The sequence below is a fragment of the Triticum aestivum genome, chromosome 3A (assembly GCF_018294505.1).
Source record: "Triticum aestivum cultivar Chinese Spring chromosome 3A, IWGSC CS RefSeq v2.1, whole genome shotgun sequence".
Taxonomy (NCBI): Eukaryota; Viridiplantae; Streptophyta; class Magnoliopsida; order Poales; family Poaceae; genus Triticum; species Triticum aestivum.
This window is the reverse complement of record NC_057800.1, coordinates 25,212,868-25,231,635: the sequence shown is the minus strand read 5'-3', so window position 1 is coordinate 25,231,635 and position 18,768 is coordinate 25,212,868. Positions and strand designations below refer to the sequence as shown.

The window sequence follows — 18,768 nt, the reverse complement described above, 5'->3', positions numbered from 1 at the left end:
AGTTTCACCCGTAGTTAGTCACTTAAGCTAGCTACTTCACTTAATTGTCAGAAGCTTATCCATCAGGCAGAATAACTCAGCAATCGCCACCAAAGTCAAAGTAGACTGAAAAATAATCGCCACCAAAAATAATTGCCCATGCACCGTGTCGGGATTACCTTTTCTTTTTGACAAAGGATTGCTCCCCGATTTCCCTTTTTGCGTCAAATACTTGTATTACTCATATGACAGGTTAAATTCAGTTTGACCACCTAACAAGACGACAGTGCGCTGTTGAGTTCTACCATAGATCACCAGTATATAGCTTTACAGAGTTTTGACATCAACGCACATGAGTAATACTAGTGTTCTGTCCTGCCATGCTGTGTCCGAATTCATGAATTAAGAAAGCAAATCTTCATCTATCTCTGTTTCCAAACAGTCTGAGTCAAGTTGAGTCACTCAACTACAATGGGAAGATTACTCCATTATCTAGCCAGCGCCAAACTTTCAATTAAAGCAGAATCTCTGCCTCCAGTGCATCGTGACATGATAAAAGCTGATGGCAAGATGTGAACATTATGGCCCCTGGCCACTGCTGAGTACCATATGTGTTCAGTTTCACCCATCATTGTTACTCCTACTTAACTAGCATCAGTTTGTTGCATTCTTCTTCATAAATAGTCCTTTTAGTATTTGTCTTCTTCAGATTATCCGCTCTTCAGGCCATCAACTATTTAATCTGAGGGCAGGCCCCGGCTGTCGCTCCCCAAATATTACGGTCCAAAGTTTTTCATCAGGCTCCTTTAGTTGTATTCAACTCTTTTGTCCGCTCATCGCCTCATCGGCCACCTTTAGTTGTATTCAGCAGTGGCGGAGCTATGTTGGGGCCAGGGGGCCGCTGGAATAAAGTATCACAGATTACAGCTACAAGTTTATAAACTGAAGTTTTGCAGGGATGTCTACAACAGAAAAGTGTTGAAATTATTCAGGGGAAGACCCCCATGATTATTACAACCCAGAAGAATAGTAAGGTCCTACATGTATCTGAATAACTAAACAATTCTGAGGTCTTACATTTACCACAATAGTTCGACAATAGTAAAGTCATAAATGCGTCACAACAACTAGACATCTTCATCTTATTTAGAGGGTACAAACAAGGCGCACGATATAACATATGTTGCTGGAGGTTTTCCACACCCTGGTTAATAGTCCAGAGCTCTCATTCAATACGTTGCAGTACAAACACTACCTCCTTAAGAGAAATTGGTTAGTCTTCATCTATTTTCTTTGCGAAGCTTGCCCACTTCACAACCACAAATACATAGACTTGATCGTACACCTCGTCGAAGAGCCGGAAACAAGCAATTCTCCATGTCTTCTTGAACAGCAGTGCACAAAACACCATCCAAAGCCCCACCACAAATCCCAGCACAAGACCAAAATAAAAGGTCAATGGCTCAAATTCTGCCTTGCTGCTTTCGAGATCGCCACGGATGGAAGGATCATTTCCTGAACAATTCTTGTGGACAGGAGGCCCACAAAGTCCACTGTTGCCGATGTACATAAGTGACTGGTTTTCAGCACTGAGGGTGTCAAGTTGGGGGCCAGAGGGTATCCTGCCAGACAAACTGTTGTAGGACAGGTCCAGGTAGCTCAGAGATGTCAGATTTGACAAGCTCGATGGGATTTCACCAGAAAGCTTATTCTGAGAGAGGTCGAGTGATTCTAATGACTGCATGGCGTCAATCATGTTTGGAATTTGTCCACTCAACTGGTTTGATGATAAATTCAAATTCACTAGTGCATCAAGTGAAGTGATGTCTGTAGGAATTTCACCAGTCAAGGAGTTGCATGATAAATCAATGCCCACAAAATATTCAAGTGTCCTGTGATATATAAGATGCTGGCCTTTTGTATTTACTGACAATATTTGTCCTAGTTCTTGAGGCCCAATTCCGATCGCAAATTCACTGGGATCATGTAGGAGAAGATCATACGTATCCATGTATTCCTCTTGTAATGTTCTCCTAAATGTTAGGTTCGACAGATGACAAGGTATTGCACCAAAGAACCTATTGCCTGATAAATCCAAGTATTGAAGGCGCACAAGCTTTGTTACGTCGACTGGAATACTATCAGAAAATTTATTGTGGCTCAGTATGAGAAAACGTAAATTGGCCAGCTTCCATATCCATGTAGGCAATCTTCCAGAGAAGTTATTCCATGCCAGATCCAAAAACTGCAGACGTGTGTTGTTCTCTAAAAGTGCTGGAATTTTTCCTGATAAACTGTTGTTGCTGAGTATTAGATATTCTATATTGTGGATGTCAGGACATTGAGGAATTCCACCCTCCAAATTATTGTTCGACAAATCCAGATACTTTAGTTGTTCCAATTTGCAAATGGATTCTGGAATGTAGCCACCAATTTGATTTGAATGCATACACAATACTTCAAGTTGTGAGGCTTCAAGGTTTGATGGTATTGTTTCTGAAAATGTATTGTTGGAGATGTCTAATAGGGTGATATTTATTGGCAAAGTAGGTATTGGTCCAGTAAGCCAGTTGGAACTGAGATAGAGCTGATCGAAAGCCATGCCATCCAGATGTGTTGGCAAGCTGCCACTTATTTGGTTGTTAGAGATGTACATATATGTGGCATTTGAAAATGCAGGCCAAAACCAATCAGAAATCTCGCCCTTAAGAGCGTTGCTTGAAATGTCAAGTGCATTGGTTTTCAGCCGTTGAAGCCAAGGTGGAAAAAGAGGACCAATCTGGCAAGATCGAAACCATGCAAAGTCCAACGTAAAGGGAGGGCACCAATCTGAATTCAGTACAATCTTCAAATTGTTGGAAGACAAGTCTATTTTGTTTAAACTTGTTAGATTTGCAAAGTGTTCTTCCGTGATCACACCAATAAATCTATTGTTCCTTAGGTCCAGATAGATCAGATTAATAAGAGAACCTATTTCAGTGGGTACACTTCCATTGAGATGATTGTTGGAGAGGTCTAGATAGGCTAGGCACTACCAGAATAACTGGCGATGCCGACGGCCGAACCTATGCCGACGGGCCCCATCGGCATAGATTGGCCTATCCCGAAGGCCCAGCCCAGGCCGTCGGCATAGAAAAGCCGTCAGCGTATATCAATCTATGCCGACGGCCCCCGTCGGCAAAGCTCACCCGTCGGCGTCGATAGAAATATGCCTACGGTGGCCGTCGGCATAGAGAAGGCCGTCGGCATAGCTCGTGGGCCCGGCTACCCGAACGGAGACGGCCTTTTGACGGCGTCAATCTACGCCGACGGGCTAACGGCGGCCGTCGACATAGACGCCACGTCATCGATCCGCGTCGCCCGCCACGTCATCGATCCGCGTCGCTCGCCTGTCCGTGGGGTGGCAAATCTATGCCGACGGCCTGGCCGTCGGCATAGGTCTGGCCCATGGATGTTGCCACATCACCGATCCGCGCCCTTAGGCACGTCATCGATCCGTGGCCATGTGCGCAGGTATGCCGACGGCCTTGCCGTCGGCATATCTCTATTTTTTTATTTATTTTTATTTTTTACTTATTTTTATTTACTTTTCCCTGTTTTTTTCACAACATAAATGTGCCTTGTCTAACACAAAAAAAACATACCCAGATGGTATATCGATTGCCCCCCTCACGGACGTTGCTGCCGCCGCGCCGTGCCCCACAGCGACGACGGAGATGGGGGGCACACCCCGGAGCTGCGTGCCGGGTGCCTGCGTTAGCCACCACGCTTTCACAACCGTAGGAGGGCCCAAAGCAACACCTAGCGGCATTGCTACCCCCCAGGTACACCCTCCCGTCTAACCGGGCCCTCATACATGCGGGGCGGTGTGGTGCCATGTCTGAAGAGGCGGGACGGGGGCCCTGGGGGATAGCAATACCACCGGAGCGTCGCACTGGGCCCTCATACATGCGGGGTGGTGTGGTGCCATGTCCAAATTAGAGGCGGCACGCGTCTCCGGGGTGTGCCCCCTCACACGGACGGCGCCGCCGCCGGCACCTGAAGGGGGGAAACGGACACGTCGGGTCTACACGGAGGGGATCTTACTGTGGGTTTGGCCCGGATGTTGCTCTAAAGTGTTCGTATGGGCTGACCTAACACGACCGGGTGGATAGTTCCACTGGTCAAAACCTGTCCGTGCAAAGTCAAAGGGATAGATCCCGTGGTCAAACGCTACAGGGTTAGGCGGGACGGGGGCCGTGGGGGGGGGGGGGTAGCAATGCCACCCGAGCGTCGCACCGGGCCCTCATACATGCGGGGTGGTGTGCTGGCATGTCCGAAGAGGCGGCACGCGTCTCCGGGGTGTGCCCCCTCACACGGACGGCGCCACCGCCGGCACCTGGAGGGGGAAACGGACGCGTCGGGTCTACAGGGAGGGGATCTTACTGTGGGTTTGGCCCGGATGTTGCTCTAAAGTGTTCGTATGGGCTGACCTAACACGACCGGGTGGATAGTTCCACTGGTCAAAACCCGTCCGTGCAAAGTCAAAGGGCTAGATCCCGTGGTCAAACGCTACAGGGTTAGGCAGAACGTGGGCCGTGGGGTGTAGCAATGCCACCCGAGCGTCGCACCGGGCCCTCATACATGCGGGGTGGTGTGCTGGCATGTCCGAAGAGGCGGCACGCGTCTCCGGGGTGTGCCCCCTCACGCGGACGGCGCCGCCGCCGGCACCTGAAGGGGGGAAACGGACGCGTCGGGTCTACAGGGAGGGGATCTTACTGTGGGTTTGGCCCGGATGTTGCTCTAAAGTGTTCGTATAGGCTGACCTAACACGACCGGGTGGATAGTTCCACTGGTCAAAACCCGTCCGTGCAAAGTCAAAGGGCTAGATCCCGTGGTCAAACGCTACAGGGTTAGGCGGGACGGGGGCCGTGGGGGGGGGGGGGGTAGCAATGCCACCCGAGCGTCGCACCGGGCCCTCATACATGCGGGGTGGTGTGTTGGCATGTCCTAAGAGGCGGCACGCGTGTCCGGGGTGTGCCCCCGCACACGGACGGCGCAGCCGCCGGCACCTGAAGGGGGAAACGGACGCGTCAGGTCTACACGGAGGGGATCTTACTGTGGGTTTGGCCCGGATGTTGCTCTAAAGTGTTCGTATGGGCTGACCTAACACGACCGGGTGGATAGTTCCACTGGTCAAAACGCGTCCGTGCAAAGTCAAAGGGCTAGATCCCGTGGTCAAACGCTACAGGGTTAGGCGGGACGGGGGCCGTGTGTGTGTGTGGGGGGGGGTAGCAATGCCGTCCGAGCGTCGCACCGGGCCCTCATACATGCGGGGTGGTGTGTTGGCATGTCCGAAGAGGCGGCACGCGTCTCCGGGGTGTGCCCCCGCACACGGACGGCGCAGCCGCCGGCACCTGAAGGGGGAAACGGACGCGTCGGGTCTACACGGAGGGGATCTTACTGTGGGTTTGGCCCGGATGTTGCTCTAAAGTGTTCGTATGGGCTGACCTAACCCGATCGGGCCGTCCGTCCGAACGTCGATCCAGTGGAACTATCCACCCGATCGTGTTAGGTCAGCCCATACGAACACTTTAGAGCAACATCCGGGCCAAACCCACAGTAAGATCCCCTCTGTGTAGACCCGACGCGTCCGTTTCCCCTTCAGGTGCCAGCGGCTGCGCCGTCCGTGTGCGGGGGCACACCCCGGAGACGCGTGCCGCCTCTTTGGACATGCCAACACACCACCCCGCATGTATGAGGGCCTGGTGCGACGCTCGGACGGCATTGCTACCCCCCCCCCCCACGGCCCCCGTCCCGCCTAACCCTGTAGCGTTTGACCACGGGATCTAGCCCTTTGACTTTGCAGGGACGCGTTTTGACCAGTGGAACTATCCACCCGGTCGTGTTAGGTCAGCCCATACGAACACTTTAGAGCAACATCCGGCCCAAACCCACAGTAAGATCCCCTGCGTGTAGACCCGACGTGTCCGTTTCCCCCCTTCAGGTGCCGGCGGCGGCGCCGTCCATGTGAGGGGGCACACCCCGGAGACGCGTGTCGCCTCTTCGGACATGCCAGCACACTATACGGCATGTATGAGGTCCCGGTGCGATGCTCCAGTGGCATTGCTACCCCCTACGGCCCCCGTAGCGCCTAACCTCCCAGGGTCCCGGTGTCACGGTCGTCGCACCGGGTACCGGGTCCCACACAGACAGTAAACTAAAAATCTAAAAATGTAATAATTGAATTGATTAAAAACTCCAGTATTCATCATTGAAAACGTACTATTACTCTGAAACCTTTAGTGCCCGGGCACCGGGCCGGCTGCCCGGGCACTGAAAGTTTTAGAGTAATTGTCCGTTTTCTTCATATAAGTCTAATGAATACCGGAGCTTGTAACGTATGGATTAGTGAACTATTTAAATAGGTCAAATTGCTTTCCCCTCGACGAGGTGGGACTATTTATAAAAAAATTGTGGTTTGCATATATGCCGACGGCCTAGCCGTCGGCATAGGCCTCCCATCTATGCCGACGGCCGGGCCGTCGGCATAATATGTGCACGTTATCAACTCCCCTGGCTGCTGAAGTGTGGGCCCAGGCCTATGCCGACAGCCATGCCGTCGGCATAGGGCCAACTTTATCCGCACCGCACCCGACCTCCTCCACTCATTTTCTTCCTCAACCGCGCCCGACACCGACCCCAACCGCCGCCGCCCACCTCCTCCGCCGCCCGCCCTGAGCACGCCACCGCCCGCGCAGCCCCGCCCCGAGCACGCCCCCGCCGGCGCCTCCCCGCTCTGACCCGCGCCGCCCCATCCCGAGCCCGCCGCCGTCCGCGCCTCCCCGCCCCGACCCCGAGCCACCCCGCCCCGACCCCGGGCCGGCCGCCCCGCCTCGACTCCGGCGCCCCGCGCCGGCCGCCCCGACCCGCCTCCGACCTTCCGGCCCAGACCCCGCACCGCCCCGCCCCGCCCCGACCCGCCCCGACCCCCCTCCGGGCCGCCTCGCCCCGACCCCTCTCCGGCCTCCCCGCCCCGACCCGACGCCGGCCGCCTCGCCCCGACCCCCCGCCGGCCTCCCCGCCCCGACTCCGCGCCTCCCCGCCCCAACTCCGGCCGGCCCTCTCGAAGGTGAAAATTTTATGTATTTTTAGTGTTTTTTAGTAATTTTGTAGCTAGTTAGATAGGTATTTAGATAGATATTTAGATAGTTAGATACCTAGTTAGATAGATAGTTATATAGATAGTTAGATAGGTAGATAGTTAGATAGATAGTTAGATAGATAGTTAGATAGTTAGTATGTAGTAAAAAAAATTAGTTAGATGAGATGCTATATGTTGCATATCTTGCAAAAAAAAATTGGTTTGATGGATTAATCAATGATTATGACGAATAGGTGATAATGATGATGATGAATATGTGATGACGATGATGAATATATTGTTAATGTTTTTAGTTTTTTTGCCTACATGATGCAAAAATAAATTGACCGTCGTCCGATGGAATTTGCAGGCTTTGTGGTGTTGCATTTCATTAAAGTGACCGTCGTCCGACGCGTTGTTCCCTGAGCATCCCTCTGTTGTTCAACTCCTTCCCCTACAGCCGAAGGTGAGCTACAAGTCCATCTCCTCCATTTTTTGATTCACTAGATTTCATTCTCAAGTCAACTGGCGTAACCTAGGCGTCTCCCGTCCGAAAGGGTTGCATCGATAAATATGCATTCAATTGCATATTTATCACCGCAGCTCTTTCGGATTGTCCAGCGTTTTCCACGGACAGCCCGAGGATGTGTAGATTGGGTATGTTCCCCATGTTCTACCCTGCTCCGAGACAGGATTTCGGCGGCGCCTCCCCATTGTTCTCCGGAGCACATTCTCTCGGCTATTTGCCGAGACATGTATCTGGAGAACAGCGGGGAGGTGCTGCCAAAATTTTGTCTCGGAACGGGGTAGAATGGAGAACGTACTCAATCTACACATCCTCGGGTGGGATTAGGACCCATCTTTACCTATTAGAGATGTAGGTGGATTAAACACGGTAGAAACTGAAAATTTGATGCCATTAATTTAAGTGAATCCTTAATTATGTTGTGTGGGTTGCAAAAAAGCAGAGGATGGCAGATAATCAGTGGATGTACAGTGGTTTTATCCGTCGGAATCGAGTAACATCAGAGTGGATCGCGAAAACCGATGTGTATTTGAAGGAGATATTCCGTCGTCCAATGAGAATTATCCCACCATGCCCCTGTGCGAGATGTGCCAGACGTCACCGTAGAAATCAGACGGACATGAGTGAGCACCTTCGCACGCACGGATATATGCCAAACTTTGACATGCCGCCGATAAACATAGCCGAGCAGGACCGTGGTAGAGAGGAGGTGATGCAACAACGCATCGATGGATATGAGGACGACGGGGTCAGGGACATGCTAGATGATGTCATTGTTGCAGAAACGGCAAATGCGACACCTTCAGAGAATGAACCGGAGGAGCCGGAGGCAACCGCAAAGGCCTTCTTGGAGGTCTTGGCCTCGTCGAAGAAACCTCTTTATGCGGGTGCGAAAATATCTCAGCTGGATGCCATCTCGCAACTGATTGCGGTGAAGGCTGAGTATGGCTGTAGCCAGAAATGCTTCGAAGCATTCCTGGGAGTATGGGCTAACAGCTTCCCTGAGGGTCATGAACTGCCGAAAAGCATGTACGATACAAAGAAAATCATGAAGGCACTCTCTATGGATTATGAGAAAATAGATGTTTGCCCGAAGAATTGCCTTTTGTTTAGGCACGAGTATGCGGATGACAAGTACTGTAGGAAGTGCGGCTCGTCTCGGTACATTGAGGTTGTCGGTGAGGATGGTGAGAAAAAGCAGCTAACCATCCCCGTTAAGGTTCTTCGGTATCTTGATTTTATAAAAAAGACTGCAGCGCCTTTTCATCACGAAGGAGTCTGCCAAAATGATGAAGTGGCACAAGGAAGGTATAAGGTACAATCCAAAAAAAATCATACATCCATCGGGAGGGGAAGCATGGAAGTCATTCGATGAAGAATACCCCGAGGAAGCAGCCGAGGCTGGGAATGTCAGAATAGCCATATCAGGTGATGGGTTGAATCCATATGGTATGTCGTCCAATCCATACAGCTGCTGGCCTGTGTTTGTAATTCCGCTCAATCTTCCTCCCGGTGCCCTAATGCAATGGAAGACCATGTTCTTGTCGCTCATCATTCCGGGGCCTGACTACCCGGGGAAGCAATTGGGTGTGTTTATGCAGCCGCTTGTGGATGCTTTGCACCATTCTTGGTACTTTCCGAGGTTGACATACGACCGGGATCTGCAGAGAAATTTCTTGATGAAAGTTTGGTTGCACTATTGCATGCATGACTTTCCCGGCTATGCTCTATTCTGCGGATGGTGTACAAGTGGTAATATGCCATGCCCAGTGTGCATGCAGACTCTGCGAATGATTTGGCTGAGTAAGGGTGGCAAGTATGTAGCCTTTGACCTGCATCGACAGTTCCTCCCTCCAGATCATCCAGACAGGGAAGACAAGAAGAACTTCACGAAAGGCCGGGTTGTTCATGAAGTAACCGAGATTCCAACATTTTCGGGGGCAGATGTTCTTGCTCAGCTAAAAGCTCTCAAGCCTAAAGTCAAAGGCAAAGGCAAAGCCAAAGCCAAAGGCTTCGAGGGATATGGTGAGACGCACAACTGGACGCACATTACCCCCTTCTCGCAGCTTCCCTATTTCAAGGACCTCAAACTTCCTTACAATATTGATGTGATGCACACCGAAAAGAATGTGGCAGAGTCACTTTTCCACATGATCCTCAACATTCCTGATAAGACGAAGGATAACGTAAAAGCTAGAGCCGATCAACAGAGAATTTGTGATAGACCACGCCTGAACATGAAGCCTCCCATAGGCGGTCGAAAAAACTGGTTCAAGCCAGATGCTGACTTTGTCCTTAAACCGCCAGAAAAAAAAGAAGTACTTATCTGGCTGAAACAGTGGGGAACTTGTATCATTCGTGCAGCTTCGTGTAGAGGAGGCTACGCAAATTCCCTCGGACCTTATGCCTTCGGTTCTCGGTGTTGATCGAGACGGTGCTCCGGAGAATGCACCCGAGCTGAACCAAGTACCCCTTGACTACGTGTTTGGGCACCGTCGGATGCCCATCGGAGTTCACTTCAGTAAATTCCTCCATGACGGTGACGAGCATGCTCGGGCGCCGGTCCTTCCATTGCCTCTTCGGTTGGCTGCCATCTGTGCGTGCGCGGCCATCATCAGTGGTGGCATCCATGGTGCCATCATCAGTGGCGTCATCCTCGACGCCACTAGGGGTTGTGTAGTCAGGATCGGTGTCTTCCGCGACGTCCTCATAGCGGTGAGGTTCTTCCTCCAACTCCTGGGACAGCTCCCAGAATTGCTTGCCACCCGAACCGCCGGCCTCATTGTTGTGGGCCATGTTTCGCTCTAAATAGGAAAAAAGTTTGGTCAAAAAGTTGGTTATTGTCAAGGAACAAGATCATGGTCTCATCATTTAGGGTTTGTCGACACCAAGGCATCCTAAAAGCTAAGCTTTTATCATTTAGGGTTTGTCGACACCGAGACACCCTAAAAGCCTAAGCGTACATCAATTAGGTTCTCATCGACACCGAGGCACCCTATAGAAGCCAAGTTAAGTTTTCATCATTTAGGGTTTATCGATGCTAAGGCACCCTAGGTTGGGCCTAATCACTTGGCACTAATCACTTGGCTCTATTGCCACCTATGTTGGGTTTATCATCTAGGGTTTATCGATCCTAAGGAGAATTCTAAGTTTGGCCTAATCACTTGGCTCTATTGCCACCTATGGTTTAATGCAGCAAGAATGGCGGGGCAGTTGATCCTACATAACTAAGTACTAAGATACCCCGGCCCATGCATTAGTCTCAAGTACCCCATATGTCCTATTTTTAGCAAAGTCATGCTAAAATTCACGGAAAATTTCGGCATGACCTTTGCTGAAAATAGGACATATGGAGTACCCGAATTTGCCAGAACGGAAGTTAATCGACATTCCGACAAACTCAAGGGCCTCTCGGGGTACCTGCAAATTCATCATGACACAATGGTCGGAGACAAAACCCAGCAAACTAGCAAGATGATCATCATCTTTGCAAGTCATTACTTGTCAAATACAGAAGAAGGAACAATTTATTTGTGACATAGTTGGCCCATACAGAAGAAGCAACACCCTGCACTAGCCTAAAAACAAGTGACGTTTCACCCATATAAGAACAACTTTATAAAATCAGAGAAGTTGCTATGTTTTTTCTACTGCTAGGAAAAACATCACTCATTGGAAATGAAAATCTTAGTACCAGCATTTTGAACTTTGAAATGAAATACAGTAGTAGTATTAGTAGTATATGGAGTAGTATCTTGTCTAGTAGTAGTATTAGTTGTATATGGAGTAGCAAGTTTTGCCTCAGAGACCGCAAAAGCTATGTTTTTCTCAGTTCAGATAGCTAAGTGGAAAACCATGTCAAGTTTTGTTTTAATACTCTATTTCTCAATGCAAGCAATTGGTTTCATCTGGACTACATCATAGAACCGCCAATAAAGGACATTGAAAAAATATATAGAGAAGCCTACGGTTCCTATCCTTGAGTAGCATGATTAGAGATGAGTAGATCTCCTAAAGGTGTCCTAAGCACCTGCTGTTACTCTTGGAAGCAATGCAAACATGTAAAACTTATTACTGTTGACAATACTACTCAAATATCCAACTATCAGGACACAAGGCATGATTATCCATCTAATCTAATGAAATATGAACTCAACCTGATCATGGTTCATGCCCTCAGACACATCAACACCTCAAGAATGCCATGACAAAAATGAAAAGGACCAAGACAATCACCACACAAGTGAAGAGAGAACTCGGGGCCTCTTTGACAAAAATGAAAAGGACCAATACAATGAAATGGACCAGTGAGATGAAAAAACTAAGGTAATGGGGGACATCAAAATGCAGAAGTGCATAACACAAGCTCACTGACATAGACACACATAATAGCCACACAACAGCATAGACATTAAACATGTGCAGAGATCACAATCAACAAAGGTTTCCATCAGGTGTATTTTAGACTATTATTCCCATCCCGAGAAAGCATCGACTTCAGAATATCGCCTTTTCAAAGAATGTGTTCTGTGATGAAAGCACTAGCGAATCATGTTAAAGCTAACCCCTACTTTTGACCCTCAACTACAACAACCGCATGCAGTACAGAGAAGTGTTGATGCAGGCATCAAACATTATAATGCCGTAGGGCAAGGTCTCAAGTTACATGATCAGTTGTGCTTGACTGGAAATTTTGACTGGAAAATTTTGACTGAAATTTTGACTGGAGTAACAAAGGCATAACAACAGAAATTACAGGTGTAGATTGCTTTGTTCAACAAACTTCCTATCAGTCCAACAATGTTTGTGAATCTAAACTTTTTCAGTTAACAGAACCTAAACCTAACAATGTTCAGTTAACAGAAAGGGGGGAGGGGAACCGGTGCAGCTCACTGAGAGGAAGACGATGGCGAGCTCGTGCGGGGCCGGGGTTGACAAGGTGACGCGCATCGACGGTGAGGCCGCAGTGGACGGAGGTGGAAGAAGGCGCAGACGCCGTAGACGGTGGAGGCGTCAGTGTAGAGGCGCTGGAGACCTTGCCCTGCGAGACAGAGAAGGGGCCGTCAACCCCGGCGCAGGCGGGGGGCAAGGGGAGGAGGAGGAGAGAGAAGGGGAGGAGAAGGCTCGGGGGGGGGGGGGCGTACGGTGTTGCGTCGCTGCTCAGCGCCGACGGCGAGGAGGAAGGCGAAGATGTTGAGGGTGGGGGCGGCGGGGGTGGGGGCGCGGAAGCAGCGGGGGTGGAGTCCGGTGGGGGTGGGGGCGCGGGGGCGGCGGGGGCGGCGGTGGTGGGGGCATGGGGGCGGCAGGGGTGGAGTCCGGCTGGGGTCGGGGCGGCGGTGTCATGGGTCGGGGCGGCGGCGTCGTGGGTCTGGAGAGGGAGAGAGGGACGAAAGGGGATCTGGCGAGGGAGAGGGAGGACTTAGCTATAGGGGGAAGCTTACTAATGGCGCACCACGAGTCGGTGCGCCATTAGAAATCTTTTTTTAGATAGCAATGGTGCACCCACCGCCGGTGCGCCATTAGAAATCTTTTTTTAGATAGCAATGGCGCACGACTAGGCCGGTGCGCCATTAGTATAAATTTTTTATTATTTTTTAATAAATTAATATGAATATGAAATAGTAATATTTTTTATAAAAATAGTAATAATTGTTGTTTAACAACAATTGTAGTCTACAATTTATTATTATTATTATTTAGAAAATGAATATGAATATGAAATAGTAATAATTTTTTTTAAAATGTCATCAAATTTGTTATTTGAAAATATCATCGGCGGCGGCAGTGGAGCGGGGGAGGGTGCCGGGGGTGCTCGTCGGCGGCAGTGGAGCGGGGGAGGGTGCGGTGGGTCGTCAGCGGCGGTGGAGCTAGCGGGGGAGGGTGCGGGTGGAATCGAGATCGAGATGGAGGGTGTGGGGGGTGCTCGTCGGCGGAGGTGGAGCGGGGGAGGGTGCGGTGGTCGTCGGCGGCGGTGGAGCTAGCGGGGGAGGGTGCGGGTGGAATCGAGATCGAGATGGAGGGGGATCGAGATCGAGTGTCCTCATGAATTCAAAAAGTGCTAATGAAATTTAAAAATATTCATGATATCAAAAAGTGCCCATGAAATACAATCGAGAAATGAAGACTACGATTTAAATACAATCGATCTTAGCTAGCTATCTGTTCACAATCTTCTTGCCCTTCTTTTTCGCAAATGGAGTTCTTCTGTGGAACGGACGTCCTTTAGGTAGGGTGGTCCTGCTTCTTCTTGTGGTGTATGCTGCTACTTCGTCGTCGTCGTCATGTTCGATCTTCGGGTCGCCGTACTTGTCGAAATCTTGCTCATTGGCTACTCCATCCATTCCGATGATCTTCCTTTTGCGTCTCCTCATGACAACACGACTGGGCTTTGACGGGTCGGTAATGAAGAAGCATTCGTCCACTTGGGAAGCCAGTACCCATGGCTCATTTTTCGCGGTGACACTTGCGCCCGCGATCTTGGATTTGGCTTCGGGTATAACCATGGTGGTGAAATACCGGTCTTCTTCTAGGACGCTCTTGGCTCATCTGACATGGAACATCGGGACCTTCTCTCCAGCGTAGATCAGCTCCCAGATCTCCTCGATCCTTCCGTGGTATCTGTCCTTGTCGTTACCGATGTAGGATTCCATCGTTACCCCGGAGTTCTGATAACCATCGCTCTTCATGTCCTTGTCCTCGGTGTAGAATGTGCAGCCATTGATATCGTACGCATCATAGGTCATCAGGTTGTGCTCGGCGCCCTGTGATAAGGCGAATATGAGTTGTTTTCTGCGAAAGAATCCTCATGTAAAGGGTACGACAGAAGCTTCTGCTTGAACCAACGCGTGAAACATGAGTTGTGCTCTTTGATTATATCTCCGTCCGTCCTCTGTTGGCCTCGGTTATTGTACGTCTTCTCAATAAAGGTTTTGTGCTCTACCACCCAAGGATCGACCACGTCTATGTGTTGTAGCGCGACTAGGTTTTCTCTTTCAAAGTCGGCGAGTCGACCCTCGAAGTCGACATGCATTTCGCGGCGACCCTCATGGTGACCCCATCCAGCGAGCCTGCCGAGGTGCCTGTTGACGGGCAGACCAACGGGGTTCTCGATGCCTAGATAATTCGTGCAGTAGGAGATGCACTCTTCGGTCAGAAAGCCCTTGGCTATAGTTCCCTCTGGACGTGACATGTTGTGAACGTATCCTTTGATGACACCATTCATCCTTTCAAACGGCATCATGCTGTGCAGGAACGTCGGGCCGAGTTGGATGATATCCTCCATGATATGGACCAGCAGACGCATCATAACATCGAAGAATGCGGGCGGGAAGTACATCTCAAGCTCGCATAGTATCACCACGATCTCTTCCTGTAGACTTCTGAGTTGCCTCACGCCAACCGACTTCCAAGAGATGACGTCGAAAAAGTTTCATAGGCCAAATAGCGTTTCACGGACGTGCGCATCCATGATCCCACGGATTGCAATTGGAAGTATCTGCGTCATCAGCACGTGACAGTAGTGAGACTTCATCTCGCTGAACTTCTGCTTCGCTAGGTCTAGGTATCTACTTATCTTCCCTGCGTAACCGTAAGGAAGTTTTAATCCTACGAGGGAGGTGAAAAACTGCTCGATCTCCTCCTGACTTAGAGTGAAGCACGCGGGAGGGTAGTCATTTCCGGTCTTCTTGGCCTTTTTTGCCTTTGCGACGACTTTCTGTGTCCTGCTTCTCCTCCTCCTCCTCCTCATCATCACTAGCGTGAAGCTCCTGCCTGATGCCCATTGATTTCAAGTCTGCCCTTGCTTTCGGCCCATCTTTGGTCCTCTCTGGCATGTTGAGTAGGGTACCAAGCAGACTCTCGCACATGTTCTTCGTGATATGCGTGGCATCAAGGCTGTGGGGCACACGCTGGATCTTCCAGTACGGCAAGTCCTAGAAAACAGACCTCATTTTCCATACCTTCAGCAGTGGCTCTGGCGCCTTTCACTTCTTTCCTGGCTCTGGCGCCTTTTTCTTCTTTCCCGGTAGTGGGCAATCTTTCCAATTTTTCAACAGCCCGTCTATTTCCTCGCCGCTCCTCGTACGCGGGTGTCTTCGGGGTTCGGTTTCACCATCGAACAGATCCTTGCGTTTCCTCCATGGGTCATCGTCGCGAAGCCACCTTCGATGTCCCATGAACACGGTTTTCGAAGACCCGGGATCTCTATCTAGCTGGCGATACGTTTTGTCATCCATGCACCTGACGCATCCAGAAAATCCGTGGACCACCTGCCCCGCGAGATATCCGTAACCGAGATAGTCGTGCACCGTCGGGAGCAGTGCGGCTCTCATAGGGAAATATTCTTTCTCTGCGGCGTCCTACGTATTGGCTGGCGTTTTCCACAGCATGTCTAACTCCTCTTTCAGCAGCCCTAGATACAGATTGATGTCGTTCCTTGGTTGTTTCGGCCCTTCAATTAGCATACTCATGTGAATGTACTTCCTCTTCATGCACAACCTGGGGAGAAGGTTGTACATCCACACAAACACAGGCCAGGTGCTATGTGTGCTTCTCTGGCTGCCAAATGGATTGACTCCATCAGTGCTCGTGCCCAGCACGATGTTCCTTGGATCCTTCCCAAATTCTGGGTGTTCGAAGTTCAACGCTTGCCACTGGCTCCCATCCTTAGGGTGACTCAGCATCTTGTCTTTTTTATTTATCTCCGGATCATTTGAGTCTTCTTCTCGCTTCTTCTCCTCCCTATCCGCGTGCCAACACAGGAGCTTTGCTACCTTAGGGTCCGCAAAATACCGCTACAGATGAGGAGTGATCGGAAAGTACCACACCACTTTTCGAGGAGCTTTCTTCCTCTTCTTGTATCGAGTGACGCCGCACACCGGACATATGGTAGACTCCGCGTGCTCGCCCCGATAAATGATGCAATTGTTCGTGGACACATGGTATTTCACGTGCGGTAAATCCAGAGGACACACGACTTTCTTCGCCTCCTCGAAATTGTTCGGGCACTTGTTCCCCTTGGGAAGACGTTCGTGCTAGAATGACATGTTCTCGTCGAAGCATGCGTCGGTCATTTTGTGTTTTACCTTCATCTCCAAAGCCATGAGCGTTACTTTCAGGCGGGTATCCTCGGGTCTACATCCTTCATACAATGGAGTAACCGCGTCTATCTCCAGTTGATCCAGCTTGGCTTTCTCTCGGGCGGCAGCTCTTGCGTTATCCGTCTGCTTGAGAAGCAGCTCTTGAATATGAGGGTCCTGCACCTAGCCCATCGATGGTCCATCGTCGTCTACTCCGCCGGCATCTTCATCTTCATGATCATGCCCTTCGTCTGCTCTGCCATCTTCCTCATCATCATGTCCGGCATCTTCTACATGATGACTGTGTACAGCATAACCGCCGCGATCATGTCCTGGACATTCTTCGTCTTCTCGCCCGCCCGAGCCGCGGTGGTTGTCTTGCTGCCGTTCCTCATTTCCTGCCCGGCGCCCATGGACGACTTCATAGTCATCTTCATCACCTTGCCACCGATAGCCATCTATGAAACCACACAAAAGCAGGTGGTCCCGCACCTGCCCGGAATCCGGGTCCGCAATAAGGCTCTTCAGCTTGCATCTTCGACACGAACATCTTATATCCGCCTCGTTCTTTCGAAGCATCTCGGCCTTCGCCGAGCTCAAAAACCTATTCATGATGCCTTCGGTCATCGTGCGGACCATGGTCGCCTGCGAGGTAGAGCAAAACGATATTTTAGAACCAAGAAAAAATTTGGCATGACTTTCCCTAAAAATAAGACCAAAAAGAATGCATAGTGCCAAAATTCTCGCTGAAACGGAAATGAATCAACATTCCGGCAAAATATTGGCAACTATCGCATTTCAAATACCGGTACCTGCAAACACAAACATATATGCAACACCACAAACATATGCAACACTACAAACATATATAGATCTAGCTAGGCCACAAAAAGTGCATGTGCATGTTGTTGGAGCGAGCTAGGGAGAAAAAAAAGTAGATCTACAACATGAAGATAGCTTTCCCCTTACTTACCTATCAAAAAAAGGTAATTTCACCACTTAATTTTGATGAATCTATGGTGCAAATGAGGTGAGGAGGAGGAGGCAGCCGACAAGCTTGGAGAAGGAGGTGGAGGGAATGAAGTGGGGAAAGTGAGTGTGTAGGTGTGGCTGTCCAAAATATCTAGCTGGTCCTAGGTTACTAATGGCGCACTACACAGCCATGCGCCATTAGTAACCCAACATACTAATGGCGCACCTCCTCGCCGTGCGCCATTAGTAGTTTTGCAAAAAAAGTAAAATATATATATATATATATATATATATATATACTAATGGCGCACCGTGGCATAGTGCGCCATTACTAATTTAAACTAGTAATGGTGCACTTTACAACGGTGCGTCATTAGTAGTTTTGCAAAAAAAGAATAAAAAAAATACAGTAGTGGCACACTCTACGGCTGGTGCGCCATTACTAGTTAGAACTAATAATGGCGCACTTGCCTGGATGCGCCATTAGTATGTTTGGAAAAATGAAAAAAAATTGTTACTAGTGGCACACCTTGTGCCTGGTGTGCCATTAGTATATAGTAGTGGCGCACCACTTCTCTGGTGCGCCATTAGTGTTAATTTCATCTATAGCCCTTTTCCTAGTAGTGTGAAATCATGGCACTCGGGCCCTAGTGACAAGCATTAAGCATAGCAAAGTCATAGCAACATCAATATCAGAACATTGTGGATACTAGGGATCAAACCCTAACAAAACTAACTCGATTACATGATAAATCTCATCCAACCCATCACCGTCCAGCAAGCCTACGATGGAATTACTCACGCACGGCGGTGAGCATCATGAAATTGGTGATGGAGGATGGTTGATGATGACGACGGCGACGAATCCTCCTCTCCGGAGCCCCGAACGGACTCCAGATCAGCCCTCCCGAGAGGTTTTAGGGCTTGGTGGCGGCTTTGTATCGTAAAACGCAATGATTTCTTCTCTCTTATTTTTTTCTCCCCGAAAGCAGATATATAGAGTTGGAGTTGGAGTCGGGAGGTTTCCAGGGGGCCCACGAGGTAGGGGGCACGCCCTAGGGGGGCGCCCCCACCCTCGTGGAAAGGGTGTA

At 49.9% G+C, this 18,768-nt stretch overlaps 1 protein-coding gene across 1 annotated transcript; it reads right to left on the bottom strand.

The window, feature by feature from the left end:
- Positions 1 to 485: 485 nt before the first annotated feature.
- On the bottom strand, positions 486 to 2,948 carry LOC123057669 (receptor-like protein 54). The gene has a single exon (XM_044480593.1). The coding sequence runs from the start codon at positions 2,633 to 2,635 to the stop codon at positions 1,253 to 1,255; it is 1,383 nt and encodes a 460-aa protein (XP_044336528.1). The 5' UTR covers positions 2,636 to 2,948; the 3' UTR covers positions 486 to 1,252.
- Between the last annotated feature and the right edge of the window lie 15,820 nt (positions 2,949 to 18,768).

Coding starts and splice junctions, on each gene's coding strand:
- LOC123057669 (XM_044480593.1), bottom strand. CDS start 2,635: ATGTACATCTCTAACAACCAAATAAGTGGCAGCTTGCCAACACATCTG.